The 23,064-nt window shown below is 39.4% G+C and overlaps 1 protein-coding gene across 1 annotated transcript in view; it reads right to left on the reverse strand.

Moving 5' to 3' along the window:
• The window catches only part of BRINP3 (BMP/retinoic acid inducible neural specific 3), a 505,009-nt gene that overhangs the window by 154,490 nt on the left and 327,455 nt on the right, over positions 1–23,064 (reverse strand). Inside the window, exon 6 of the mRNA XM_030207490.1 lies at positions 8,801–8,906. Within this exon, the coding sequence (XP_030063350.1) occupies positions 8,801–8,906 (106 nt within the window). The remainder of the gene's footprint in view (positions 1–8,800; positions 8,907–23,064) is intronic.

Genomic DNA, 23,064 nt, shown 5'->3' on the forward strand with positions numbered 1-23,064 from the left:
CCTAGTAAAAAGCCACAAAACTACTTCACATCAATCACCTGGAGTTGAAAGCAGTAATTTGCTTCCTTAAATTATTTGCCCCCTCTTGTCCATGATCACTTAGTGTAAATCCAAAGAGAAACCCAAATGGCAATGACGTATATCAACAAACAAGAAGATATAGGGCAGATGCATAAAAATGGGTGAAACTAACTGGATCATTTATCTCTCCCCTCCCACACCCCACTTACTAATTTGGATTTGATCCACTCTACATTCACACTGCCTAATAATGCCAAACCATATTAAACCAGGACCCCACAAAAGTCATGCTGAAACGCAGCACAGATTTGGGACTTTGTGGTTCTCATTCAGATAGCCATTCAAGCCACTTGCCTACTGAGATATCAAAAACAACTGACAGACAGATTGGACAGAGTTCTTCAGCCTTCCAAGAGACTCCTACAGATCTAGTTTCAAAACTGAGGCACTCCTCAGATAGAATTCTTTACCGTCAGGTAAAATGCAAAGCTAGCTTTCTATTGTTTAGCCACCTCTTACTCTGCCAGCAAAAGATGTCCATAGACCATTATTAAAATGACTTGGGGAAAATCCACTGCTTATTTCTGGGATAAGCAGCATAAAATTATTGAACGTTTTTGGGATCTTGCCAGGTATTTGTGACCAGGATTGGCTGCTGATGGAAACAGGATGCTGGGCTTTATGGACCGTTGGTCTGTCCCAGTGTGGCAATACTTATGTACTTATGTAGTGGTGGACTGGCCTTGGCTCCTCTTCAGTCTAAACCCTAGACTAGTTCCAAAGGAGGCTGATCTCAATAAAGGTAATTCTATAAGCTGATGCCTAAGTTTAGGCATCAAGAGCTAGATTCAATAAATGGCACCTAAAAAATTGATGCCAAAAAATATAGCACTTAGCACTATTATATAAACCATGCTTACAGTTAGGTATGGTTTATAGAATAGTGCTTAGTGCTGGGAACTATGACTATATTTAGGTGTGAATTTTATATATATAATCAGAGCTGATAGAGTGTAAAATCTCCAACGATCAATTGAACCCCAACAAAGGAGTATCTATCCGTATTTGAGGCTTTTTCTTCCGATTAAATACCACACCAGTAAAACATATAGAGTGTATACATTTAGGCGTGACCATTTATACCAATAAAAACATGGTGTAAATTCCCAAATGTAAATTAGGCATGGATCCTGCTAATTCTATAAGAGCATGTATAAAATGTAAGAATGCCCATGACCCACCCATGCCTATCCCATGGCCATGCCCCTTTTTTGGATCCATGCACTTGAATCTATGCACACTTCTTTATAAAATATGCCTAAAAAGATGTGCACATAAGTTCTAATTATTGCCAACAATTGCTTGTTACTGCCCAATTATCAGCGCTGACTGGCTCGTTAGTCAATTAAGTTGTGCACACAAATTAGATGGGCATCCACATTTGCATGCTCAACTCCAAGTATCATATATGAAATCTAGTGGCAATAGGGCATATATGTGTTAGATTGGAACCAATATTTGAAATCTACGTGCATAAGTGCTAGGTGCTATTCTTTAATCAGTGCACATAAGTTGCTTAGCATGCAACTACAAGGGGAGGCACAGATGTGGGCAGTTCATGGGCATGTCATGAGTGTGTCGGTAAGCAACACACGTAACTTATAGAATGCTATCAGTTGCACACATTGCATAGTGCACATAGCACGCCAACTTACACCAGGCATTGGCATAAAAATAATGTTGATGTGCCAAACTTTCAGCACACTTCAGTGGCTTTGTTCTATATTCTATAATGGCTTAGATGCATCTAGAAACCATTATAGAACTGGAACTGATCATGTCTACATCTTGGTGTCTACAAAATCCTGAGTGGTGTAGAACTCATAGTAGTGAATCAATGTTTTACTGTTCCAAAAGTACAAATACTAGGGGACACTCAAGGAAGTTACATGGAAATACTTTTAAAACAAATAGGAGGAAATATTTTTTCACTCAACGAATAGTTAGGCTCTGGAACTAGTTCCTAGAGGATGTAGTGACAGTGGTTAGCATATTTGGGTTTAAAAAAGGTTTTGACAAGTTCTTGGAGGAAAAGTCCATAGTCTGCTATTGAGACAGACATGGGGAAGCCACTGCTTGCCCTGGGATTGGTAGCATGGAAGGTTGCTATTATTTGGGGTTTTGCCACGTACTTGTGACCTGCATTGGCTACTGTTGGAAACAGGATACTGGGCTAGATGGATCATTGGTCTGACCCAGTATGGCTATTCTTATGTGTCAATTATAGAATTGCCCCACATGTGAAAAAGCTGCTATTTACAAAAACAGTTGCTTCAAAAATAACTCTCTATACATGGTGCATAGATGTTCACACACATGAATGGTTCTGAAAATCATCTTTTAAAAGTTTACCAAACATATACTTTAAAATTCTCCAGCAGAAAGTCACACGAATGAATCCTATATCATAAGAACAACAAAGGCAATGGTAGAAACAGCTTGTCAAACACGTGGCATTTAATGCTGATTTATGCACAGTTTCAAATGTATTGACATCCTTCAGGAACCATGGAAGGCTCAGAAGGAAAAGAACAAACTAACTTAGTAAAACTCATACTTGCCCATCATGCCTCCATTCAGTCTGATCTGCTTTAAGCAGCTCCAGCTCTCTAACAATTTCAATGGAAATGAAGCAACAGACATCAAACAATGTGTTGTAAACTGACATAATAGCAATTTCCCTAACAATGCTACTGCCAAATATCCTAAGCAGGTTCTACTGGAATTGCTTCTAAAAGAAATTATTTCTATACTGGCACAATGGAAGTGTAAATCCCACTGGAAATATAAAACCTCTGTTGGAATGAGAGCAAACGCATGATGTGATAACTCGCTTAATATATTGAGTGTACTAGAGTGTTGTCTCAGTGGCATCTCATGAAGACAAAGTGGGGATACCAAATAAGACAAATCAAGACCGTTGTCACCTTGTTAATTAATAATAATTCACCTATAAAATTACATATTGAAACTTGCATGTAAGAGATCCACAAGCCACTACTAGCAGATGCATACAAATGGAAACATTAAAAAATAAAAGCTTGCAATAAAAGACTTTGCCCATGCACATCAGTAATGGTGGAGTGATTGAAAACTTAATTTCTGATTTTTCCCTAAGTGCTGCAATCTGAGCTGGAAATTTGCACTAAATAAATCCATCTGCTTATAGAGCACAGAAACCTTTGTTTATCATCTGAACAACATTTCTACACTGGTAGCAGAGAAACAAGAGAACAGAGTTCAGATTGGAGAGTATACCAATTTCATTTTTCAACCATATTTCACATTCTAAGACTGTAAACTCAGTCTGAACAAACACAGCATAGTGTATCTCAAGCATATTTCTCAGCATCATCTGATCCCCATGGGCAGTGTGGAGGTAACATTGAGAGGCTCTTTACTTGTACCTACTTGAAGGTTTCCAGTCTCTATTTTCATAGATTTTTGCTATGATAGTTACTGCAGAATAATAGACTTAAAGCACTGGCCAAGCACTACTCTAACTACCACGATTCCAAGAGCTTACTTCCCTCTGAATTGTTAGAGGTACAGCCAGGGTACAGCAACTTTTTACATCCAAGCCAATGATTGTTTAGTCAGTGCATTTCTAAAGAAATGAGTCTTTCTCCTTAATATAAAGCTAAAATGAGAAGCTGAACAGGGAACAGAATCAATGGCAGAAAAGTGGATCAAGTCCTAGTTGAAGGTTAAGCTACACATTAGATTTTTGAAGTAGAACACATGTTAATGTCATTTCTATCTAGGTATTGTATCTATTCCAATTAGTATCTCTGGATCATCACTGGCAACTACAACCAAAAAAATTAGACTGAAAATGACTAAATGATAAGAAAGAATTATTATTTACAAAATTAAAACGTGTTGTTAAACAGCCTTATAACCCAGATCTGATCCCTATTACAATACTTGCAGATACGAGGGTTGATTTATTTTTTATTTTTGTTACATTTGTACCCCGCGCTTTCCCACTCATGGCAGACTCAGTGCGGCTTACATATTGTATACAGGTACTTATTTGTACCTGGGGCAATGGAGGGTTAAGTGACTTGCCCAGAGTCACAAGGAGCTGCCTGTGCCTGAAGTGGGAATCAAACTCAGTTCCTCAGTTCCCCAGGACGAAAGTCCACCACCCTAACCACTAGGCCACTAGGCTATTTAATTGTGCTTTGTAGCATCTGCTATTGCTTACTATATTTTAAAATCTGATATTTAAAATGTTTTCTGCCACAAGAAAGCTGCTTTACAAACGTGTCTCTTTAGCTAGAAGAAATAAATTAAGATTTTTGGGGTAACCCCAAATCTGGAGTAGGTGTCAAATAATTAGGCATAGTAATAGGGGGCAGCCCTCTCAATTTTGCTCTTTAAGGAGCTCTTTTACTAAGCCGCGGCAAAAAGTGGCCTGCGGCAGTGCAAGCTCGTCTTTTCGGCACATGCTGGGCCATTTTTTGCTGCATCCTGGGAAAAAGGCCTTTTTTAAAGGGGCCAGAAAATGGACATGAAGCAAAAGAAAAGCGGCGCGTGTCCATTTTTGGCTGAAAACTTACTGCCACCCATTGACCTAGTGTTAAGGTGTCACATGCTACCCAGGCAGTAGGCATGCAGCTCGCTCACAAAGCCGTTTACTGCTGGGTAAGCGCCACATGGTTTTTGGAGCTCCAAATTTAGAATTATCACCCAGGGCACACAGTAGGCAGGTGGTGATGCCGATTAGTTGCACACTGGATGCACAGAGGCCCTCATGTTCCTTTGTAAAAGGACCCCTAAATTGACTGGAGATCTCTGCTCCCTGCTTAATCCCTTGAACAAGACCAGCGTTACTCACATACCTTTCCCTTCAGCCATCTGCCCCCCTTCTGCCCCTCTATTCTACTTGTTATATAGATAATGTGTTAAGGTCAACTTGATCTCTTGTGCCATTCCAAATTAAAGTAGCCTCTATGCTCAATAACACATTCTTTTCGGAATCGCTTATTTACTCTTTCCAAAAATACAAAGACTAGGGAACACGCAATGAAGCTACTAAGTAGTAAATTTAAAACAAATTGGAGAAAATATTTTGTCATGCAACGTATAATTAAACTCTCAGCCTTCTCAGCAAAACCTGGGATAAACCACCGGTAATAAACTGTTAGACACAGGAATGCCCAAACTTGTTTTTTGGCTGAGGTACAGACACTTGGATGATCTCTTCCACCTTCTGGACCTCACCTGGATATCCTGTCCTCCCAGGAAGCATTTCTTTGGGTTTGTTGTCAACTCAGCTGCTCTCAGGCTGTGTTTGGGGCAGGGCTACCCTACCAGTCACAGAATGTGTTCAGGCCTTGCCAACCTGAGGCCTGCTTAACACAACTTATTGAATAGTAAAGGTGTTTTTCCTTGTATTCCTAGCCCTGTGATGTTAACATGCATCAGGATCCAATTAAATAAACACTTATTTTAATTTATAGCCCTTTGTCTGGCTGTATTATTCCAGAGGCCTACCCCCAATCCTCACTCAGGGTATCACAATCCCATACAAAAATGAGTTCAGTGTGGCTCATATGTAACTAATATTAATGCAATAAAGCAGTACAATAGTTTATATAAAGGAAATGAATTATACAAGTAAGAATCTATTAGTGCATTGAGCATAGAATTGAAGAGTAATTGATGTGAAGATAGAATATAACAAGAGAGAACTGGGGATCACAAGATAGAGCTGTGGTCAATTATGTTCTTTATCGAGGGAGAAACTTAACAAGAACGGTTTCAAAAGTTTGCAAAAGCGCAAGTAATTACTTGTAGATCTCAACTGTTTCAGTATTGAGTTCCATCGCTTAGTACTTTGGTATAAAAAGCCTGCATTGTAAATAGAGTTGCATCGTACATTTTTACAACTTGGATAGTGGAGTGTGAGATAATCTCTGGAGGCTGGTAATGCATTGAGTGAAGGCAATTCAATTAGATGCTGAGCTGTGCTGTTTTGGGCAGTTTGTAGCTTTCTAAGAAGCATGGTCTTGCTTCCTGCATAGATTGTATTGCAGTAATTGAACTTGGACAATTGGGTTGGGTAATAGTGTGGAAGACTGAACTGAAGAAGAGAGGTATTTATCTCTACAATTTCCACAGTGTGTGGAAAATGCTTGATATCATCTTTGAGATACAGTGGTGGAAATAAGTATTTGATCCCTTGCTGAATTTGTAAGTTTGCCCACTGACAAAGACATGAGCAGCCCATAATTGAAGGGTAGGTTATTGGTAACAGTGAGAGATAGCACATCACAAATTAAATCCGGAAAATCACATTGTGGAAAGTATATGAATTTATTTGCATTCTGCAGAGGGAAATAAGTATTTGATCCCCCACCAACCAGTAAGAGATCTGGCCCCTACAGACCAGGTAGATGCTCCAAATCAACTCGTTACCTGCATGACAGACAGCTGTCGGCAATGGTCACCTGTATGAAAGACACCTGTCCACAGACTCAGTGAATCAGTCAGACTCTAACCTCTACAAAATGGCCAAGAGCAAGGAGCTGTCTAAGGATGTCAGGGACAAGATCATACACCTGCACAAGGCTGGAATGGGCTACAAAACCATCAGTAAGACGCTGGGCGAGAAGGAGACAACTGTTGGTGCCATAGTAAGAAAATGGAAGAAGTACAAAATGACTGTCAATCGACAAAGATCTGGGGCTCCACGCAAAATCTCACCTCGTGGGGTATCCTTGATCATGAGGAAGGTTAGAAATCAGCCTACAACTACAAGGGGGGAACTTGTCAATGATCTCAAGGCAGCTGGGACCACTGTCACCACGAAACCATTGGTAACACATTACGACATAACGGATTGCAATCCTGCAGTGCCCGCAAGGTCCCCCTGCTCCGGAAGGCACATGTGACGGCCCGTCTGAAGTTTGCCAGTGAACACCTGGATGATGCCGAGAGTGATTGGGAGAAGGTGCTGTGGTCAGATGAGACAAAAATTGAGCTCTTTGGCATGAACTCAACTCGCCGTGTTTGGAGGAAGAGAAATGCTGCCTATGACCCAAAGAACACCGTCCCCACTGTCAAGCATGGAGGTGGAAATGTTATGTTTTGGGGGTGTTTCTCTGCTAAGGGCACAGGACTACTTCACCGCATCAATGGGAGAATGGATGGGGCCATGTACCGTACAATTCTGAGTGACAACCTCCTTCCCTCCGCCAGAGCCTTAAAAATGGGTCGTGGCTGGGTCTTCCAGCACGACAATGACCCAAAACATACAGCCAAGGCAACAAAGGAGTGGCTCAGGAAGAAGCACATTAGGGTCATGGAGTGGCCTAGCCAGTCACCAGACCTTAATCCATTGAAAACTTATGGAGGGAGCTGAAGCTGCGAGTTGCCAAGCGACAGCCCAGAACTCTTAATGATTTAGAGATGATCTGCAAAGAGGAGTGGACCAAAATTCCTCCTGACATGTGTGCAAACCTCATCATCAACTACAGAAGACGTCTGACCGCTGTGCTTGCCAACAAGGGTTTTGCCACCAAGTATTAGGTCTTGTTTGCCAGAGGGATTAAATACTTATTTCCCTCTGCAGAATGCAAATAAATTCATATACTTTCCACAATGTGATTTTCCGGATTTAATTTGTGATGTGCTATCTCTCACTGTTACCAATAACCTACCCTTCAATTATGGGCTGCTCATGTCTTTGTCAGTGGGCAAACTTACAAAATCAGCAAGGGATCAAATACTTATTTCCACCACTGTATGTGGTTCAAAATATAAACATTGGTTTATAGTGGTACCCAAGATCTTCAATGTTTGGTCAAGAGAGTAAGATTTGTCATCAGTAATAAAGTTGTTTTGAGGAATTGGATGGAATGTTGTTAGTTAATATTAGAAATTTTGTTTTATCTTTATTAAGTTTCAATTTAAAATCAGAGGCCCAAGATTCCATAAGCTATTGCAGTATTGAGGAGGAGTGGCCTAGTGGTTAGGGTGGTGGACTTTGGTCCTGGGGAACTGAGGAACTGAGTTCAATTCCCACTTCAGGCAGAGGCAGCTTATTGTGACTTTGGGCAAGTCACTTAACCCTCCATTGCCCCATGTAAGCCACAATGAGCCTGCCATGAGTGGGAAAGCATGGGGTACAAATGTAACAAAAAATCAAAGTTTCACAAAATATTTTCACTGTTGTTTTATAAATTGGTATAGGATTGTTTTACAGTATGCAAATGAACGGATAGGGGTAAGTATAGGCAAAATTGTGTGTGTGGAGGGTGGGTGAAAATGTGGATTTATTCCCAGATTTTTTTCAGTTCATTTCACACATTCATATTAATAAAAATGTTTAAGCATATATTAGAACTTTTATGGATACTAATATTTTGAAGGTGCCTTAGGAACCCCCTGTTTACTAAGCTGTGCTACTGGCTGCCTTGCACTAATGCCAACACAGCCCATTCACTTTTACTAAGCTGTTTACTGCTTAGTAAATGGGGGGGGGGGGGGGGGGGCAAATATGACTTATAAATGCTTGTACTTTTGAAATGAAGTAATGCTCTGTTGCCCTAAATTTCTATGATATTGTCATACAAAAGGACTGGAAGATATAACTATTCTGAGAATGCTTGAGGTGAGATCCACCAAATGTACTACCTTGAGATGAAGGTCAACCCGCACTCCAAGGTAAAATTATAAAAACAAAGACTGAAAAATTGTGCTCACATACCTTGCAGTTGAATCTTATTCTCTGGACTTTGAACCAAGACGGAACTGACAGAATCCAGATTGTCATAGTTACTGCAGCCAAGAGGACCAGTCCGAGTTTCTGTTACCTGAAATCAAGGGAGGATAAAAGCTATTTCCAGACACTTATTTTATGAAACAGTACATAACAAATTGTCCTACATATTTGTTATTTATATGTATTTTACTGAGTAATATGACTAAAACATGAAAGCTATTATAATAAAGTAACCTATGTTGTGCCATAACCTCTTAAGGGCTCGGTTTACTAAGCCATGCTGTAGGTGCGTTAACTTTTTAGTGAACACTAAAAGTTAGCATGTGCAGAGTTTATTCAGAGGCAGTTTTGCATGTGTATTAGTTTAGGTCATTATGCATGTTTAATGTCTTTTTCAGCAAGCACCGTTGTGTACTGATATAGAGAGTAATATGTGAGTGAATGATAGTATGGTTACTAGTATTATGCACTTGATTTAAAGTTGAACAATTGAATAAATTTGTTTTGCTTATATTTAGAAAGCAGTTGTTAAATTCTTAGAACTGTTATCATTAGTCAAAAGATGTGCTAATGCTAGAGATATCCTTATATTCCTATGGGTGTCTCTAGCATTAGCACGTGCTAATTTTTAGTGTGCGCTAAAAAGTTAGCTCATCTACAGCATGGCTTAGTAAACAGGGCACTAAGTTTATAAAAGAATACACATTTTGATAAGTAATATCATAGTATAAGATCCTAATTTTCACTGAGAATAGGAGAGTAAATTTAGGCAACTAACCTAAGTGCCTAAACTTAGGAGCTCAGCTTTTTTTTTTTGCGTGGAGGAGTAGCCTTGTGGTTAGTGCAGGAGTCTGAGAATGAGGGGGTACTGGGTTCAATTCCCACTATAGCCTCTTGTGACTCTGGACAAGTCACTTAACCCTCCATTGTCCTGGATAGAAAATAAGTACCTGTATATAATATATAAACTGCTTTGATTGTAACCAGAGAAAGGCAGTATATCAAGTCCCATTCTCTTTCCATTTTTGAATGCTAGTCCCTATGATCATAATATAATTTACAGCATATCAGGGGATGAAGTATGACTGGATTTTATGTGAAATCTAATAAATAAAACAGAAATTTTTCTTAAAATATTCAGGAGTTGATATCCACAAGGACTTATGCAGTTAGCATTAGGTTCTAAATGCATACTTTTTATAAATTATTTTATTAAAACATTTTAAACAATCATTACAAGCAGACCACTTACACAAAAAAAAAACTGTGAAAGACTCTTAAAGAAATTATATCATTCTGTACTGAAACAAACAATTTGCTTAATTACGTAACTAAAGAAGAAATATTACAATAAAGAAGCTATAACTACTTCCTCAGACCACCATAAAGGGGGGAATTGGATCACCATAAATAAGGAAATCAAGATAAAGTAACACTTAAAGGAGTGATTTAACCAGGACTACAGCCAGCTATTAAATGTCCAAAATCTGAATCAAGATGTTACATCATTGGATAACTTCTTTAGGTCCAAAAAAGCTCTCAGACGATTAGGTACAAAAAAGATATTTCAAACCCAAATACTTTACAACACTTTTGCATAGATATGCAAGCAAGGATGCAGCTCCTAATTTCTTCGTTTCTTCTCTCTTAACCAAAAGTAACGTCTGTCGTTCCTGAGTAGCTTTTGCTACATCCAGATACAACCAAAACCATTGACCACAAAATTGAGAATCGTAATTTCTAAAATACAATTGCTTTACTGAATTGAAGTCCTGTTGAAAAATAAAGTTCACAATCAAAGTTGCTCTTTCATGAACTTCAGAGAGTGAATTTTTCTGAAAAGCAGAGATTATTTAATTTGTGCATATCCAATTGAGACTAAACTGGAGTTCCAGATGGAAAAGTATCTACCAAAGTCCAATCTTCCAAGGGTTGACTCCCAGGGCACCTTTTTAGGTGCTATTTGGCAAATAGTACACTTTATTCAAGGGACAAATACCCACAGAAGGATTTTTCAAATGTTTAACAAAAAACTTCTTAAACATACCTACTGGGGTCACACCCAATGCTCTGAGAAAATTTAAAATTCTCAAGTTCAGTCTCCTGGCAAAATTTTCCTATTGCTCAATTCTCTTATGGGCATTTTTCTGATATTTAATCATTGTGAAAAAAAATTCTTTAAGATTATTAACTTCTGCCTTAACCCATTAGCGCCCAATGTTCCCATAATAAGTGCCCATATGGGAACATTGGGCACTAATGGGTTAATCTGAGATATTTGCTTAGAGCTCTCCTGTCAGATTTTCTCTAAAGAGTGTGACAAAACACCAGCCTTACTTGCAAGATTTGCTGTGTCCTGTGCAGTCTTCACTCTGCTGAGCAGCACCTTCTGCAGAAACATCCATCATAGACTCGATCCTGGCTGCCGCTGGACAAGGTAGGTGTTCGGCATCCGGGGAGGACAACAAAACATTGTGCCCCAAAGAGACTGACTGTCCTCCACCTGGCCTCAACATAGGGCCCTTACCCCGGCCTTCTTGCTGGTAGTGAACAACATGGTGCTAAAAGGTTTGCTGGAGGGTTTGCTGGAATGGGGAAGATACCGAAGCTGGCAGCGGCATGGCCTAGATTGGCCCCTTCCTCTTTGTATGGTTCATATTTGCAAGGAAAAAATGTATTTGAACAAAATGCCAACAGCTAGTGAGAGTGTTCCGTGCTGAAATATGCCTGGCCGCCATCTTGGCCCCTCACCCTACTTTATTTTAATTCATTGCTAGCTAACACATAATTTTTAGGAGAAAACTTGTCTTTTTTTTAAGAGAAAGAAGTTCTAGGGGAATTCTGGGGGTGAGGCCAAATATTAGGTACATAATGGCATTATACAGCCACTATCAAAATGTTTTTATCTATTCAACAAAATCACACAATTAGCAGTCCTAACTTATGTGTGTGAAGACTCATTTTGTATAGGACATGAAGTTAGGAATTAGGGTGTCCAGGTTGGGCCATTCACAATTTCCACAATATTTCTCAAAAGTCCGGTGAATTTTGAGGCTCTTGTAAAATACATTTAAGGGTGACAGTAAATATTTGTCAACACACAGCAGGGACATCGATTTCATAAACCTACACATGCAAAAAAAAAAGCAAAATTGCTTGAGATGTTACACATATAAGTGTGGAAGTACTTGTTTTTAGTATTTCCAATTATAAGAGCTGTCAATTATGGACTGGATTCTATAAATGGCATCCAAAAAATCAGTGCCAAAAAAAATCACTTAGTGCTAAAATAGGTGCTGTTTATAGAAAGCGCCGGAAAACACAACTATATTTAGGCACAACCATTTACGCCATTGAAAACCTAGTGTAAATCACCACTCATAAATTAGGTACGGATCCTGCTAATTCTATAACAATGCGCACAAATTTTAGAATGTCCCTGACCCACCCATGCTGCTCCCATGGCCATGTCCCATTTTCAGATCTAAACACTAGAATTTACGTGCATCTCTTTATAGAATACTCCTAAAAAGATGCCCACTTAAATTCTAATTATTGCCAATTAGTGCCAATAATGGCTTGTTATTGTCAAATTATCAGTGCTGATTGGCTCGTTAATCAATTAAGTTGCTTGTGCAAATTAGATGTGTGTCCAGATTTGCACGTGCAACTCAAAGTGCCATATATAGAATCTGGGAGGGTTATGTATAAGAGCTGGGCAAATGTCTCTTTGTGCATTTGTGGACCATTTTAGATAGAACTTAGAAATCAGAATCGATACAATTGTGGTTGGGAAGCATACAATTCTGGTACTATTTTAGAAAAGTATCTGCCGATCTAGGGTCTTTTCTCAAATAAATTGAAGAGTGCTCGTGTATTGGCCTGCTTGTGCCATGAGATCAGCCATTTACAAAGATACATATTGGAAAATTGAACAGGATCACTCAGCAACTTAAAAAGTTAGCAATGGAGGCCTTAATCCTGATTAATTTTTATTTTGGAAGGGAAAATAAGCAACAAGGAATTAAAGGGGAGAATTTCCTTCATCCCTCCAAATGAACACTTTTTACAAATTTACACATGCAAGGAAGCAGCTATAAATCCCAGCACCGATATATTAAGACACAAGTGTACATTCCCTTTCTGAAGTGTGGAGTGCACACGTATATTTTACTTCCATCCAAGCCCAGCCCAAACCATGCCCCCTTGCAACCTACAAATACCCCATAATGCTATAAAAGTCACTAAAAATTGCGTGCACAAGTTTGGGCGCATGCCCAATTTGCACATGCAATTTAATTGAATAATGAGCTAATTAGTGCCAATTGGCTTTAACAAGCAATTACTGGCACTAATTAGATTTAATTAAAATGTATGTGCATAAATTTAGGTGTGGGATCCACATGTAAATTTTATGCACAAATCAAAAAAAAGGGTGTGGAAATGGGATGGGTTCCTTTAACTTACGTGCATAGTTAGAGAATCCGTGACTAAATTTACAAACGGAAATTTCACCTTGTTTTAGGGCTCTGTTTACTAAGCCACTCTGTAGGTGTGCTAACATTTTACCTCACAATAAAAATTAGCACTCGCTAATGCTAAAAAACCCATGTTCCTGGACAATCAGACATTTTTGGATAAATGGTGTGCCATTCTGAATAAATGTAGCCTTGACCTAATGATTCTGATAGCAGAAACATCTCAATCAAAAAGCAAAGCATTATAGAAAACATTAGATTCCAAACTTACATCTCTACACAACCAAGATCCTCACTATGATACCGTACTAAAAGATACTGACATTAAAATAGCTAAATTTAGAAGGGACACGTGGAGGGGCATAATTGAAAGGGGTGCTCAATTTTTCCTGAGGATGTCCTCGCAGGACATCCCGGCGAAGGGGCGAGGAAACCCGTATTATCGAAACAAGATGGGCGTCCATCTTTCTTTTCGATAATATGGTCAGGGACGCCCAAATCTTGACATTTAGGTCATCCCTAGAGATGGTCGTCCTTAGACTTGGTCATTTCTGATTTTCGGCAATAATGGAAACCGAGGATATCCATCTCAGAAACAACCAAATCCAAGCCCTTTGGTCGTGGGAAGAGCCAGCATTCATAGTGCACTGGTCCCCCTGACGTGCCAGGACACTAACCAGGCACCCTAGGGGGCACTGCAGTGGACTTCACAAATTGCTCCCAGGTGCATAGCTCCCTTACCTTGGGTGTTGAGCCCCCAACCCCCCCCCCCCATAACCCACTCCCCACAACTGTACACAACTACCATAGCCCTTACGGGTGAAGGGGGCACCTAGATGTGGGTACAGTGGGTTTCTGGTGGGTTTTGGAGGGCTCAGATTTACCACCACAAGTGTAACAGGTAGGGGAGGATGGGCCTGGGCCCCCCTGCCTGAAGTGCACTGCACCCACTAAAACTGCTCCAGGGACATGCATACTGCTGCGATGGACCTGAGTATGACATTTGAGGCTGGCACAAAATATTTTTAAACTATTTTTTTGAGGGTGGGAGGGGGTTAGTGACCACTGGGGGAGTAAGGGGAGGTCATCCTCGATTCCCTCCGGTAGTCATCTGGTCAGTTCGAGCACCTTTTCGTGGCTTGGTCGTAACAAAAAAGGACCAAGTAAAGTCATCCAAATGCTTGTCAGGGACGCCCTTTTTTTCGATTATGGGTCGAGGACACCCATGTGTTATGCACACCCAAGTCCCGCCTTCACTACAGCTCCAACACGCGCCCGGGAACTTTGGTCATCCCCACGACGGAAAGTAGTTGGGGACGACCAAAATCAGCTTTCGATTATGCCGATTTGGGTGACCCTGGGAGAAGGACGCCAATCTACCGATTTGTGTTGAAAGATGGGCGTCCTTCTCTTTTGAAAATAAGCCTGAAAGGAAACCAAAAATGGCAAATTCAAAAGAGACGAGGCTGATTACAGGAGGGGCTCGATCTATTCATTTTCCAAAGCAAAGCCATACTTTACAAATAACAAAAAAACCTACACTCATCATTCTAATATCAAACACATTCCCTCCAAAGAAACTTTTCAACAACCCTCTACTGAGCATCTTCCTACCGATCACAGACATAAACACATTAGGAGTGATTTGGGTGATATCTACACATCTCCTTTGGGCAGCCTTATTCAAAGCCTACTGCAATCCAACCAAAAAAAGAGGACCCCCAACATTACTTGTACACTCAAATATTCGTTTTTGCCTAAACACTTTTCACGGTCTATCCGAAGACATTGGCACCTATTAGAAGGACTGGAGTGTTTTAAGAATAAAGAATTGGTCATTGCATATTCTAGGAATAGAAATTTGAGAGAATATTTGGTACCTTCCACTCTTCCAGATATTAGCATAACTCCATGTATCCCAAATTTAAGACATAGGAAGTGTGGACACTGCAGTGTATATAATCTGTGTCTCGAGACTGCTTCTTTTACTCACCCCATCACGAGTAAAACCTATGCTTTAAATCATACATCTGACTACAACACTGCCTCTGTTCTCTACATCATTCAGTGCCAATTTCCTCTTCTATATGTGGATAAAACCATTAGAGCCATCCAGATACGCATCATAGAACACAGGAGCTGTATCAATAGGAAAATTGAATCTGCACCCTTGGTTCAACACTGGTATACAGCTAATCATGCTATATCAGATTTATTTTATTTTTTTATTACATTTGTACCCTGCACTTTCCCACTCATGGCAGGCTCAATGTAGCTTAGGTGGAGCAATGGAGAGTTAAGTGACTTGCCCAGAGTCACAAGGAGCTGCCTGTGCTGGGAATTGAACTCAGTTCCTCAGTCCCCCAAGACCAAAGTCCACCACCCTAACCACTAGGCCACTCCTCCACTCCAATTAGATTTACGGTTCAAAACTTTTACCAAAAAATGGAGGAAAATGTGATAATCTCTTACTCCAAGAAGAACAGAAACTTATCTTTGATTTAAATACACTGAGTCCCCATGGCCTTAACAATGAGATTGATTTCCGTCCATTTTTATAATATTGTATAATTGTGTTTCTATTAATTTTCAATTTGATTTTTTTTAAATTAAACTTTTTATGACACCTACTCATTGAACATATTGTCCTTACATAGGATTTGACTCTGACGTGCATGCACTTTTGGCAAATTTTTACCGTATGTTTTGCAATTTTATAGCAAATAATTTATGCAATAGGTTTTTATTTTTATTTTGATGTATATACTTTATGCATTTTCCGATGCATTTTACTCTGATGTATACACACTTATGGCATTTTTAATCATTTGATTTGCAATTTTATAATACATAATTTATGTAATAGTCTTTTACTTTAAGGTATATAGTTTATGCATTTTCCAATACATTATATTCTCCTTTATGCACATAAGTATATTTAATCTGCACATGTAATTTCCACCATCTTCGATGGTTTATATACGATCCAAGCTTTTATTGTATGTTATTGGCAGATATATTTTATCTATATTGTTTATCTTACTATATTTATTATTTTACAGAGCTCCAGATTTAAAGTATTTGATTATTATTCTGTTTTAGATCCTATTGGACATTGTTTTTGCAGCAAGTTTGATGTATTATACTATTTTATGAATATGTTTTTTTATCATTAGCATCCCTTTACATATAATTTTTTTTACCATATGGTTTTAATCTCAGTACTTCATGCATCATTACACTCTTACTTTTTATTTTTTCAGTATTTCACGCTCAATTCTACACTCCACACACTCTAACAGTTTCAATATCAATCTGTCTCCAGTTGCTTTGACATAAGACACATGATTTCGCTACAATGTACATTACATGGTCTTTCAGTCTTAATTGTTCCCTTTTCCTATGCATAATTTACTTTTCATGTCACATCCTCTATATGCCTTATTTATATCAGTAACTTTTTACATAGTATCATCCATTGTCATATACATATACATATTTTTTCACGATGCAATCTGAATAATGTTTTATAAATATACACGTCTTTGAATCATATTACTTTTATGTGGCATTTTAGATATCCACTTTTCGCTCCATCTCGTTTATAGCATCACATACTCATTTATTTATTAATTTATTTATTTAGTTATTTATTTATTTATGTCCCATCACTTATTCATTTGGTCCTACGTCACATATAGGTTCTACGTCATTATTTACAACGTTCCTTCGTATCTCCTTGGTTAATACTTGTCCCCATTTTTCTGTTTAAAAATTGTCTTTTTTCCATTAGCTGTTTTCAGCACTTTAACTACAGCGTTTCAGCTCATGATCTTGTTATCAATTTACGCCAACGGTCTTTCTAAAGGTAAGGTTTTACTTTTACACACACGATCACAATTTCATTTAGTTTGTCTCCATTCTCTCTCTCCGTTACATTCTTGTCTAATTTCTTTATTGTATCTAAGCTGCCACACAGATAACATCAGATAATATCATTTAATTTTCTTTTCCAGCACCATGGCTCTTCTTCTTTTTCTTTTTCTTTTTCATGTTTAACTTGGGCTTTCAATTTTCACAAGCGTTGATAGCTCTGCCTTTTTTTCTCCCCTTTTTTTCTTTTTTTGTTCCTCTTTTTATATATGTGTAATGCATATTTTCTATCATCTTTTTCTGTTTGCTAGTGCGTTTCTTTCTTTTCAATAGTTCCCCTGGCCCGTTTTCTACTTATCTGTTGCCTCCTTCCGCAGGTTCTACTGTTTTGTGCCCATCTCCTCAATTCCATATATTTCAGTAGACACATTAGAATTTACGTACTTTCAATTTTACAGACCATAATAATTCATCTACGTTACTCCCGGACTCAAAGTTTTTTCAATGAGTCTACAAATCAGTAGAAGTCCTTTCAGTTCTGTTTGTTCTGTCTCTCACACAACTATGTTACCACTTATGTCCCATACACAAGCAAATAAGATCACATTTTATAATTCTCTTGAGGTTAAATTGATTTATTTATCATTAGGGGGTCCGCTCACATGTACAATTATGGTTTAACACTTTCTGTTACATTACACATTTCATCATTCCCATGGTAAAATCATTGTCTTCAATTTCTCAAATAGACAATCATGATCACAGCGATGTTAATTTCATTGTACTTTCACATGTAGGTACTTTGTTTTAACACTAGTGATTAGTTTACATATTCCATGATCATTTTTATGTTAAAAATTCATTTATTATTTTTTAATCATATTGGTGTCCCTTCATATGTTGCATTACTGTGTAATATCTTTGGTTACCTTACATCATTTTAATATATTTTAATACTCATTAATAACATCATTCTTTTTTTGTTATGTATCTATGGTTTTCCTATTGATATATATCTTTGTGTTAGAAATATATTACACAATGTATAATGTGTATACTTGCATTGTATATGTCTAAAAGATATTTGTTGTTGCTTTTTCCTTGTTGTTTTTTCCATTTTGTTTGATTTTTATTTTTATTTTTTTATTTTAATTTATAGACTCCTGATGTAGGTCTTCCGGCTGAAACACAACGTTGTGTCGAGTCGCATTACTTTTCAATAAATATTGCTTCCTTTTAGCACCTCCATGGTCCTTTCTTTATGATGAAAACCCATCAACTATTTTAGTAGCCATCCTCTGAACCAACTCCATCCTGTTTATATTAATTTGATGGTATGGCCTTCAGAATTGTACATAGAGGGGCATAATCAAACGTAAACGCCTATCTCCATGGGCGTTTATCTCTGCGAATGGGTCCGTGAAGGGGTGGACCGAACCGTATTTTCAAAAAAATGGACGTTTTTGAGCTGGGCATTTGTTTTTTTTTAGCGATAATGGAAACAAAAAACACCCAGCTCAAAAACGTCCTAATCCAAGCCATTTGGTCGTGGGAGGGGCCAGGATTCATAGTACACTGGCCCCCCTGATATGCCAGGACACCAACTGGGCACCCTAGGTCAGTGCGGTGGACTTCAGAAAAAGCTCCCACATGCATAGCTCCCTTACCACGGGTGCTGAGCACCCAACACCCCTCCCGCAAAACCCACTACCCACAAATGTACAACACTACCATAGCTCTTAGGGGTGAAGGGGGCACCTACATGTGGGTACAGTGGGTTTTGGAGACCTCCCATTTACCAGCACAAATGTTACAGGTAGGGGGGGATGGGCCTGGGTCCACCTGGCTGAAGTGCACTGTGGTACCCACTAAAAGTGCTCCAAGGACCTGCATACACGCAGGCATCTAGGACTTGTTGCTGCTTTATAACATTGGCACACCAGTTTACACCTGAAGACTAATCTCTCCGAAAACTTCCTTTATTGGAATAAGCACCTTTACTCACAGTTAACTGCAGATCAGAAGTTGTGCCCCACTGGCAACGAGTCTCCCTGGTACTGAGATTAGCAGTAGGTCCGAGCTAGCAGAATGCTGTACAATGCCCTCTTTCAGCCACATTCAAAGTAAGAACTAATTTCTCTAACGTGGGTAACACATGAAAGGGATCTAAAACTGGCTTACAAAAATGGCCACTACCTCATGGACTACCGGAAACAAAACTGGACACACTCTGACCCAGTAGGCAGGGGGAAAAGCACCATGGGAGAACAGCCTACCAACTACCAACATCGTGAGACTGTAACATAAGCTAATGAAATCACGGAGCCCAATACCCTACACCCACCACAATGCAATGCTGATGTGACCCTGTAGTGCACCTGAGAGCCACATCAGAACCAGGGAAAGGCTGTCAGAGGATAGAACACTTTCTGCTGTCATGGAGGTGGGTACGGCATTTGAGGCTGGCATACAGGCTGGAAAAAAAGTTTGTAAAGTGGGTTTTTTTTGGTGGGAATGGGTTAGTGACCATTGGGGGAGTCCGGGGAGGTCATCCCCAATTCCCTCCAGTGGTCATCTGGGCAGTTGGGGCACTTTTTTGGGATTTAGTTCATGAAAAAAGGGTCCAAAAAAAGTGACCCAAAATCGCTGTAAAAATGCCTTTTTTTTTAATTATCAGCTAAAGACGCCCATCTCTCCTTGGCTGATAGCCATGCCCCAGTCCTGCCTCCACCACGCCTCCGACACACCCTTGTCAACTTTATTCGTTTCCGTGACGGAGTGCAGTTGGAAACGCCCAAAATCGGCTTTCGATTATACCGATTTGGGTGCCTTTGCGAGAAACACGCCCATCTCCCGATTTGGGTCGAAATATAGGCGTTTTTCTCTTTCGATTATCAGCTGGATAGTACGCCAAATGAGGTCTCATCAGAGACTTATGAAGGAATACCTTCAACTCATTTTTACTTGTGGTCATTCCTCTCTCTCTCTCTGTGCACACAAATATCCTAGCTTTTGCCTTCATATTATCTACCTGGATCCTATTTTCTTTAGTGCATAAAAGTACTTTGCTCCCTATAATGTAACTTCCCTTTGCAGCCTACACGCATGACCCCACACAAGGCAGTATGCACTTGTATTAAAAAGTTTCTTTATTCCAATAACTGAGGAACCGGCACGGGCCATGCTTTGGCCTAAAGACCTGCATCAGGGATCCAAAACATCTGAGACATTAACTGCTGAATTCTATATATCACGCCAAACTTTACATGCAGAACTCTACGTATAACACCAAACAGTACACCCAATTTAATGACTCAGCAAGCAATAATGAACACTAATCGGAATTTATGTGCAGAAATATCTGCGCACATCACTTTATAGAATACAACTAGATTGCAATGCACACATCTAAGATAGGAGCGTTCCGCTAAAAAAAGTGGGTGTTCCTAGAAATTGTTCACATAGTTATAGAATTTGTTGCATCCCGCGTTGATATGGGTGTTCATATTTACACTGAGTTTTGTTTGGTGTAAATAACCGCACTGTTCTTTACGGCGCTTATCCAGCATGTACATATATTTTACTTATAACATTTTACATTTAGATCGTATCTCTTTCAAGATTTTCCACTTCTGTCATACTAACCTGTAACCAGAACTGTAACACATCTGTGCCAGAGTTCTCTTCACTCTTTACCTTACCTTTTGTAACAGTTAGCCAAGTGCAACTCTTACCTCAAGAGTAAGGAGCTCAAGCAAGAAGTGTCCAGCCGCAAAACATCAGCAAATTGATTAATCACATGCAAGATTTTAGCAGTACTATTATATAAGAACACACTTCACATAAAGCTTAAGTTTGAAAAGATTTATCCCTGAAACTCAGTAGGTTCTATGAATTATTTTTCTCTACAAAACTACTAAACAACATTCGTAATGTTTCTATACAGAAGTCCTTACTTATCTTCTAATACAGCCAATATACCTTTGAAAGTTTTCCAACTCTGCCACATATACATTGGTGTTACTTGATGACAAATGCAGGGAGGTGAACTGCCATCTAACATATTCACAAACTGTCTCTGTACTGTGGTCTTATAGCTAATACACTGCTTTCTGATGCCACTAACTAGGGTTCAAGTCTACTTGTAGGACCTAAGCAGAAAACACATGTAAACCAAGTTAGCTACCATAAATCATGGAGAGAGAGGGAACTTTGATTTGACAAAACAGACCCAGACAGTGTTAGACAGACACTGAGATGGACACCTCTGCACCTGCCTAGGGCTACCATATGGGTCCAGAAAAAGGAGGAGGACAGATTGAGCCAGTCTGGGTTTTACTTCCATTGTTTTCAATGGAGCAAAACCCGGACTGGATAAATGTGTTCTCCTTTTTCTGGAGCAATATGGTAACCCTGCACCTGACAATATATCTTCAGATGACAAACACAGTAAAGGTTACATAGTAGATGAGGGAGAGTAAAGGTTAGGACAAGTGGCATGTCATGCTTTAATAAAAGACGTGACAGAGAAACCGAAGTACACTCCCACTGGAGCAAAGAACAAAAGCACAAGGAGCCTTCAAGAGAGGGGACGTCAAATCAAAGTTATTGGATAGACCCAGGGCTTGAAGGCTTCTTGTGCTTTTGTTCTATGCTTTAAGAAAGAGCAGTCATGATCTCAGGTTGGTGCTGTTTGTACTTGTGTATCACGTGTTTACTCTAATGGTATTCCTGAGAGGACATGGGCACCAGAGATGCCAAGTTACACAGTTGCAGACTGGAGATTTTGGGCCACTCCTGGTTTTTGACTTACATTCCAAGCAGTGTGGGATTAACAATGCCTGACCCTGTCCATCGAAATGAGTGCTATAAGTTCCATAATGCACCAGGATGGGGTGGTTAGAAATCTAGGAATGGCCCCAAATCCCCTGCCTGGAAATGACTAACTTAGAATCTCTGTGAAAGGAGATAGTAATAGGAAGGGGGTCAGACTCGGTTGAAGGTCCCTCATATAAGTGTGATATGCTGCATCCTATTGCTTTGCGATATCTCTCCCTACTAGACACTTCCACCTGCCAGTCAAAGAAATGTTTCACAATGCAAAACATGCACTACAGGAACAGAGAGACAGACAAAATAGCAAACATCAGTAGTTTGGTATCAATATCCTGTTTCATTGCAAAATAAACCTAGTGACTGATGCCCCATGCCACTAGATAAGTGTAATAGTTAGACCACTTGTCTCATGATGGAAAGACTTGCAAGTTCAACTTCCACAACAGATAATCTGTTCTCAAGTACCACATAAAAAATGGTAATTTTTTTTTTTACTCTGCACACAGTTTCCACTCTGATTGCTGTAACCGTACTGATGTATAATTGCTGCACCCATATGGGCGTCACCATTTTTATTTTGGTGCCGATTACACAGCTGCTTTAATTAGTGCTTAGGCATTACCCAGTTGCTATAAATAATGCTCAGGCAGACACCAATTTGTCTTTAGCACTCTAGACAGTGTGCTTTTGCTCCTCTGTGATTTGTTTACTTGGTGGTTTTGCTGTTTGCCAACCCAATATTCATATTATCTTCTATTGAGGTCCTGCTCTGAGTATTGGAGAGGAGGAAGTTAATTGGAGGAGCCCACTGGCCTCTCCTAGAGAGCTGTCAAGGCTCGCCTGGGCTGTGCCAGTAGCTTGTGGTATGGGAAAAGGACTCAAAATACATTTCTCAGGAGTGAGGCATGAGAAAATGCAGTGAGCCAGTCCCATGCTGTCTTATCAGAGACAGGATCTCCTATGGCAATGGACTACAAACCCAAATGTGTCCTTATTGAGACAACAGTCTGGGCAACACCTTTGTCTCTGCATAGGTTAAGTTGTGCTGTTGCCTGCTGGAAG

Source organism: Microcaecilia unicolor, chromosome 6, assembly GCF_901765095.1.
Source record: "Microcaecilia unicolor chromosome 6, aMicUni1.1, whole genome shotgun sequence".
NCBI classification, from domain to species: Eukaryota; Metazoa; Chordata; class Amphibia; order Gymnophiona; family Siphonopidae; genus Microcaecilia; species Microcaecilia unicolor.